At 55.8% G+C, this 7,910-nt stretch overlaps 2 protein-coding genes across 3 annotated transcripts in view; both read right to left on the reverse strand.

Annotated features, from left to right (window-relative positions):
* Positions 1-544: 544 nt before the first annotated feature.
* On the reverse strand, positions 545-4,210 carry TIGD3 (tigger transposable element derived 3). Its single transcript, XM_019645201.1, has 2 exons — positions 4,008-4,210; positions 545-3,119 (listed from the first exon to the last, which is right to left on the reverse strand). The coding sequence occupies exon 2, from the start codon at positions 3,109-3,111 to the stop codon at positions 1,693-1,695; it is 1,419 nt and encodes a 472-aa protein (XP_019500746.1). The 5' UTR covers positions 3,112-3,119; positions 4,008-4,210; the 3' UTR covers positions 545-1,692.
* A 1,793-nt stretch (positions 4,211-6,003) lies between these two features.
* The window catches only part of DPF2 (double PHD fingers 2), a 20,916-nt gene continuing 19,009 nt past the window's right edge, over positions 6,004-7,910 (reverse strand). For both annotated transcript variants that reach the window (XM_019645563.1, XM_019645562.1), the window contains one exon: positions 6,004-7,378. In XM_019645563.1, coding sequence (XP_019501108.1) covers positions 7,302-7,378 — 77 coding nt within the window. In that variant the 3' untranslated portion in view covers positions 6,004-7,301. The remainder of the gene's footprint in view (positions 7,379-7,910) is intronic.

Raw genomic sequence — 7,910 nt, forward strand, 5'->3', positions numbered from 1 at the left:
CAGTCAAAGTCTGTGTCCAAGGCCCACATCCTTTCCAGCTAAAACCATCCTCTTTCCAGCCCACTCCCACATCTTTCACCCACCCTCCACATATCAGTTTTTCGTTTGTTTGTCTTTTAAAGATTTTTATTGGGAAATTGGGGGGATGGGAACAGCGCTGGGGAATTGGGGGAAGGGGAACAGACAAGTTGCTGTCGTTTTGTTCTTCAGTCTATCTGTAGAGGACGTTGCTTCACTGGCCCAAGTTGGCACCATCATTGCGCTCTTCCTGGGCGAGGCACATGAGTCGCCGGCTTCTGGACGGCCGCTCACTGTGGCTGCTGGCCGCTCACGCTGGCTGCTGGCTACATACGGTAGCCCATGGCAACCCACTGCAGCAGGGGACTGCAGCCTACGCCGTTGCCGGCAACCCATGGCAGTCCAGCTCCAGGTCGAGCTGTTGTTCAGCATCTTAGCTGTGGAGGGCAGTGTCACTGGCCCTCATATGTGGGATCTGAACCCGGGCCCTCTGGCGTCCCAAGCCAGCTCTTAACCATCGCGCCACTCAGCCGGCCCCATGTATCAGTTTTTTGGTACTCCACAAATGACCTGTTCCTGCCCTGACTGGAACTCTTTGGGGGTGCCCCACCCCCAAGCTCTGTGGGTTAACAGCCCGGCCCTTCCTGCTCTGGGGGCCTCCCAGTGGCTCTGGCGGAAGGTCTGCCTCCCTCTGTCAGCCGCACGGCCGCTCCTTCACTCTCAGTCGGCCTCACGCCTGCTGCCCACTGGCCTCGACTGTCCTTCCTGCCCCTCCACTGTTCTTCAAGTTGCAGCTCATAACTCATCTCTCCAGGAGTCTCCCAGGCTCTACGGGGACACAGCATTTTGCACATCATTACACTCCACTGTCAGTGTCTGCAAGGTCCTGCCCAGCAGGGCCATCATCTTTGTAACCTCGTCACACGGGAGGCCTTGCTGAAGAGATGTTGTGAAATGATCAAATGAATTTAAAAAACAACAAAAAACCCCAAAAAACAACCAACGACAAGTTCTGGCTCCTTTCTGTTTCCTTAGAACGTTCCTAGCCTGTCCCCCTCCTTCCTGACACCACCCCGCCATGCCATGAGAGCAAAATTAGCAGAGCAGCAGAGTGTCCAGGGCAATCCTGGGGATCTGTCTGTTAGCTGATGAGGGGTCCCCATTCCCTGGGAGTCCTTCCTGTTGGAATTCTGGAAGAAGGGGCTTCCTATGGCCACCCACAGACAACCCCAGACAGCTGCATCGCAGAAAACCTCAGCCATCAAGTTAAAAATCTAAGTTGAAAGTTTCCATCCTTCTTCCCTGAAAATAACACCCTGGCGTCTTTTCTGATTAAAAACTTTATTTCCAGAAGCAGGACTTTTTAACACAGAATTCAAGGGATCAGCCTTTCTGTAAAGCCCAAATTCCACCTTCTCAAGTCCTAGCCTCCCTAGAGGTTCAGAACCTACCTAGCCTAGCTTCACCCCCCTAGCGCCCCTTTTGGACCCCTCTTCTCCGGGCTGGGAAAATTTTTCCTCAGAGCTTAGACTTGGTCTCCCAACTTGCCTCCCTTCTACACCTTTCACAAAAGCTCCATTTCCACGGGAAAGAGACCAGCCCCCAACCTGCCTTCTGCAGAGGGCGTTTCCATGGGAAACAGGAGGGGAGGGGGCTCTGCGAGCAGCAGGGGCTTCACAGGCAGCAGAGCCGCTCAACCTCCTCCTCGCAGGCATAGAATTTTCCAAATAGCTCAGGGGAAGTGCCATTGCACTCAAACCACCTCCTCAGCGTGCCCAGGGCTCGGAGGGCATCAGCTTTGGTGGGCAGGGGCTCGAAGCCATCCTTGCTGGCCTCCTGCTCGTCTTCGGTGCCCAGCTCCTCTTTGCACATTCCAGACACGGGCTCCTCGCCCTCCAGGTCCACAAAGCGGGAAAACTCCTCGTGGCTCAGCCCACGGGGGAGTGGTGGCATCTCAGAGGCTTTGTCTGGGGACAGGGGTAAAGTTTTGCAGGGAGCCAGCCCTTCCTGAATGAAGCTGCTGACAATGAGCTGGGGAGGCACCTTGGCCCAGGCTGCCGCTGCCATGTGCAGAGCGTCCAGCACTGTGATGCCCGCCCCAGCCTCAGCCAGTGACGTGCCAGGCCTCTCGCTCTGGACAGCCGCCAGCTTGCCCAACAGACGGTGCCGGTAATGGGCCTTAAAGGCCCGGACCACAGAGCTGGGCAGGGAAGGTGTGGAGCTAGCGGCGGACAGAGGCAGGAGCTTCACGTGGCAGAGACCAGGCAGTCCTGCCAGCTCCTCCACCACTTGGGCAGCCAGCAGCAAGGCTACCTGTCGGCCCTGTCTCCCCATGTCCCTGTCAAACTGTGCCAGCCACTCTGACCAGGGGATGCCCAGGTCGGGGTGGTAGGAAGCAGGCAGAGCCTCACTGCTGACCCCAAAGAAGCACCTTGGTGCAGCATGGAGCCCACTGACCAAAACCCGCCGCTTCTCTGTGCCCCTGCTGTTGGCACACAGCAGCACCTGCACTTGATCACATGCACCCACTCTGCCAGGCACTGCCCGATACAGCAAGGGCACTTCAGCACAGCCAAAAACATCCTCTGGGGAAAAGTCTTTAAGGGAAAGAGGTGGCTGGGTCTGGGATGTGAGGCCTGGAGGAGGTGGCTCAGGGGGAAACGGAGGTGAGAGTACATGGCGGGCTCCAAAGCCCACATTGTTTCGGCGTTTCCAGCGGACCAGCCAGCCGATGCTGGGCACAAAATCCTGGCCCATGATGTCGGCCAGCTCCTTGGCTTTGTGGAGCAGCATGGGCCCTGTCACGTCCCAGGCCTTGGCCCGGGCAATGTGGTACCAGCACAGCAGAGCCTCGTCGATGCCGCTATACTTGGACTCCCGCTTGCGCTTGCGCTCCCGGTTGGCCGTGCCGCTGCACCAGTCCGCCAGCAGCTTCTCCTTATTCTTGCAGATGCGTGAGATCTGGGGCTGGGAGACCTGGAAGCGCCGGGCCACCTCTGACTGGGACATCTTGGACTCATCCAGGAGTTCCAGCACCTGGATCTTCTCAGCCAGGGACAGGGCATGAAGCTTCTTCTTGCTGCTCAGCTCCATGGTTTCTCCTGTGGGGGAAGAAACAGTGACGGGGCTGCTGACGGCGGAGGCCAAGGGAGCATGAAAGAGAAGCACAATAAGGAAAAGAGACTCTACGAGGACAGGGAAATCGGCTGGTGTGCGGGAGACCAGGGAGACTGGATGAGCCGGGAGAGGACAAGGGGGTACACTGGGTAGGAATTTGAGGGCTGGGCTGAAAGAGAAAGGGAAATGGCTAGGCTGAGTGAGCCGTGGGCCGGGCACAGATCCGGGGGAATGCCAGAACCGAGGTGGGGAGGGGTGGCTCACTAGTCAGGAGAGGGCCGTCTGGGCTGGGGGTTGGCATAGTTGGGGAGAGGATGAAGAGCCGAGGGGACAGCTGCCGAGACAACAAAAGAGCATGGACGGGGAAGGACATGAGGCTGGGGCTGAGTGGGGCAGTGGTAGCGGTAATCAGGGCTGGGGGAGGAATCCCTGAGAGCAGGAGGGGATGACGAGCCGGGCTGGGTTTAGATGAAGATGGTAGGGGATGGGGTGATGGAGCAGATGAACAGAGTTGAGATGACAAGTGTACAGACGACAAAGAGGGACGAATGAGGCTGAAGGAGCGAGTCTAATTTGGTGCTGGATCCCGAGAAGGTAAGGCTGGGCGGAGGTCCTGTCTGGCGGGCGAATGGGAGCACAGGGCCGAGAGGGCAGGTGCACAGGCGACAAAGGGCAAGAGGGGTGAGGAGGCCACGGGCAGAGAGAGGGGCGGGGTGTTCTCCGAGGGGAGGGTGGTAGCTTGAGACGGGTGTCAGGGCGGGGGCACGAGCGCCTGGTACCCAAGCTCCTAAGCCTGGCCGGCCTCTCCCCACCTCGACGCGGAGTCCGTCCGCCCGGCCTCCCCGCCTCCCGGCCTCCCGCTCCACACCCACCTCAGGCGCTAGTCCCGCGGCTCCCGCCCTGCCCTGACCCGGCTCCCGAGCCCGGGTACGGGAGGCGACGGGGGAGACGGGGGCACCACGACCTGGAGGGCGGAGCGGGACGAGGGGCTGCGCGAGCGGCGGGCACGCGCACAGCAGGGACCCATGCGCGCCGCCTGCGCCGGGTTCTCTCCCAGCTGTGAAGACCGCCGAGCGGCCGCTCGGCTCCCCCCACCCCCCACTGCAGCCCCGCCCCGGCACAATCAGATTGGCCCTCAGCGGCGTCCCGTCCCTCCCCCGGCTAAGTCTCATTGGACGTCACGGAAGTGGCGGTTCGTCAGGACCACCAGGGGGCGGGGCTTCCAGGGCGCTAAGGGGGACAGCGGAGCCAGGACCTGGTGATAGTCCCCCCAGAAGTGCCTCCAGCTGCTGGGGACACTGCCTTCGGGACCTAACGAGTCTAGGGTCAGCGTGGAGGCCGGAGAGCAGACTCGGTGTCCTAAGGCCTTCCTGGCCGTGACCCTAGACAGCCTCAGCTTCCTCATCTACCAAAGAGGGCTAATACCCCTCACGAGGTGGTTATGAGAAAATGGAAGCCAGCGTTGCGCTACACAAAAGCCGTTACCATGGACAGCGCTGGCCTCACGTCGCAGCCAGCTACGGAGCAACTACTTACCTGGGGCCAGTTCTGATTTAGGGCAAGGACTCATTTTTATTAGAACCTGTTGGCAAGACTCAAGTTCCTAAACCCAAGATGTAATATTCCCTTCCTTAGTAATCTTCAGTTCTGCCGGTGCCCGTTCTTTGCAATTAAATGTGGGTATCTTAACCTGGGGTCCAGGGCTGTTTACCCCGAACTTCACCTGTGCTTTGCAGCCGCACTTCCTTATCCCCTCACAGCTCTGACTGGAAGGCTGGAGCCACAAATGAGTCCCCATCAGCCGCTTCTCTGCTTTTCTCATCCGCTTCCCTCCCCACCCTAATCCTGCCCCCGGTTGTCTTACATTCTTATGCGTCCCATTCTAAATCCCACCTCCCGCAAACCCTTTCCTAGTTTCTTCTCACTTAGGCCTGCTGCAGCGTTCTCATTTTTTACATTTCTTTCTTTTCACATTTCCTTTCTGGCCACCGATTATCATTGCTTTACTCCCTCTACTCCTGGCCTACTTCCATGTAAAAGCATGAGGACAGAGGCTGCGTTCTGTTCCCAACACAATCCCCAAACCAGAGCACTCTGCTTACTGGAGGTACTGGCCCAGGCCACTGCCTTCCATTAGGTAACAGGAGCTTTCAGACTGTTCCAGAAAACCCTAGAGGTTCCAGGGGGTACTTAACTGATTCAAATCTTTAAAAAATTGAATAACTTCAAAACACACTCAAGTGAGATGCGTATGATCCATTATGAAAGCTGTCAAAATGTTGGCTGCAGGGAAAGTACTCATTTTTGTGCACGTGACCATATGGAGGCTGCACTACGGGCTGAGCTCACGCACACTGCACTCAACGAACCCCCCACAAGCCGTGTTGCCCTGTCTCTGCACCTCATGCTCGTCACCATGTGTCCCATCATGATGTCACTTGTTTTCCTGTCATTCTTTTATATTTATATACTAATCAAGCTCCTGGACCTGTTCTAAGTATCTCAAATTGCAAGGTCAACTGTTACAAACCTATCACCACTCGCATGAGTCTAGCAGAATTTCCTCCAAGTCAACCAAAATACAGAAATAGGATGCTAAAGTTGACAAACCCAAATTTTGTATTAACCAAAACTTCATTGTTCTTTATAACAACTGTTATAACTTGACTTTATGTAAGAAATTAAAACTAACGAAGTACCCAATTTTATATCTGCTTTACAGATTTGGGGTCAGTGAAAAATTTAATTTTTTGGAGGAGAAATTCTGTTTCAAAATATTTAAAAACCACTGTCCTAAGCAAGTTTTAGGATGAAATGGCCTTCATAACCAGGAAAGGGAGTCAGGAGATAAACCATCCAGCAGAGGGCTCTATGTAAAAACGTTTATTTGTACTAATGTTTAGATATAGGAATGGGGGAGGGGGTTTGAGAGAGACAGAGAGAGAGAGAGAGAGAGAGAGAAGAGAGGAGGAGGGAGGAAGAAAGGTAGAAAGAAGAGAAAAAAAAAAAAGCTCTAAAGTGACAGTGAATTAGGGTCTGCCCATGGCCAAGGGGAAGGCCACTCCAGGGTGTCCTGGCATGGAGTGTCCCTCCTACTTAATGTCAGTGTCACCAGGCAGAAAACTTAGGAATCAGGGTGTGAAGACCTTACCAGCTGCTAGCGAGCGTGCAAGGGAAGAAAGGGACATGTATGTGGCTTCCCTGTGACCCAGGAGCCAGGATTCACAGAGCAGGAGGCAGAGGCCCCAGTTAAGGGCAGGAGCTGAACGCCCAGGTCCAGGAAAAACAAAATGGGGATTTCGGAGGTAGGCTTTTTCATCGAGTTAAAAAACAGGCACATTATCCAACGTCTCCCTGTGACCCCCAAGCAGCAGCTGGCCTGGCCCCCTGATGCTTCCCCTCTCCCCACAAAATCTAAGGGAATAAGGAGGGGAGGCAGAGACAGGAAATTCCAAGGGTGGGGAATGCTGTGGTCACTAGAGACCACCTGTGAGAGTGAGCCAGGCGAGCACAAGGAAGAATCAGGGTGAAGCTGCTACTCCCCCTGGCGTGGGACAGGGCAGAGCCCAGAGGGTGACCAAGAGCATCCTAGCTTGGGCAAAGGATCCTGGGTAGCAGGAACAGAGGGCTGTGGGGAGCCAGCCACTCTGGAGGAAGGAGACGGTGAGGCGAAGCAGCAGGAAGGGCATGGAAAGCTCCTGCAAGCGGCACCTCAGCTTGCTCAGTCGCTCACTCTCCGCTACTCCTGGTAAAGAAGCCTCTGCCTGGCCCACCTCTGGGGGACCAAAGTGGAGGCAAAGCTGAGAGAGAAGTGAGATGCACCCCCACTCTTTCTCACCCCCACTCTTTCTCTGAGGACACAGTTGGAACCCTGTGGTCACCAGGGCCAGGGCCCAAGGCAGGCAGAGTGAATGCAGTTCATGAAGAGCCGTGAGAAGCTGGGCCCACAGGTACACCTTGGGGCAGTGTGCTGGTCCGTTCTCCCTGAGGGCCTGGGGCCAGAGGCAGTCAGAGCTGCCACCTCAGCCTGCTGCTGCCAAAGGCAGGTGGGCATGACCACCCCCAGGTTCTCTGGACTTGTGAAAGAGGAGGAAGGGAAAGGCGGGTATGAAAAACAAGAGAGAAACAGCCCTAGGTGTATGGGGGGAGCAGGGCAGGTGACCGCATCAAGAAGAGTTCTGGTTCTGGTAGATCGAAGCTTTCTCCTTCAGCAGGTCCAGACACAAGTGGCAGCTCCAACTTCCTGCAGAGAAGCATAAGGGGGTCAGATGGGCCCCACACAATCCCAATCTGTCCTTCCACTCCCCACACCGCAGCAGCAGGATCAGCTACAGGTAGGATGGGGGACCTTCTGCAGTAGCAAAGTTTTACAGTCATCCTGAGCTGGGAGACCCCACTAAGTTTTCAAGTTATCATGAAAACTAACTCTCAACAGAACTAATCGCCTGGGGGACCATTTCAGAATACAGACTCCCAGGCCCTCTTGGCCCATTAAATCAGAATCTAGGAGGAGAATCTGGGCAGATACAACTTTTTTTTTTTTTAAGATTTTATTGGGGAATTGGGGGGAAAGGAACAGCATCGGGGAATCTAGGAAGGGGAAGAGACAAGTTGCTGTCCTTTTGTTCTTCAGTCTAGTTGTAGAGGACGTCGCTTCACTGGCCCATGTTGGTACTATCATTGCACTCTTCTTGGGTGAGGCAGATCAGTAGCCGGCCACTGGATGGCCGCTCACGGTAGCTTACGGGAGCCCATTGCAGCCTACGCTGTCGCCA

The sequence above is a fragment of the Hipposideros armiger genome, unplaced genomic scaffold (assembly GCF_001890085.2).
Source record: "Hipposideros armiger isolate ML-2016 unplaced genomic scaffold, ASM189008v1 scaffold_93, whole genome shotgun sequence".
Lineage (NCBI taxonomy): Eukaryota > Metazoa > Chordata > Mammalia > Chiroptera > Hipposideridae > Hipposideros > Hipposideros armiger.

What these genes read in the sequence shown, in the direction of transcription:
- TIGD3 (XM_019645201.1), bottom strand. Translation starts at nt 3,111, where the DNA reads ATGGAGCTGAGCAGCAAGAAGAAGCTTCATGCCCTGTCCCTGGCTGAG.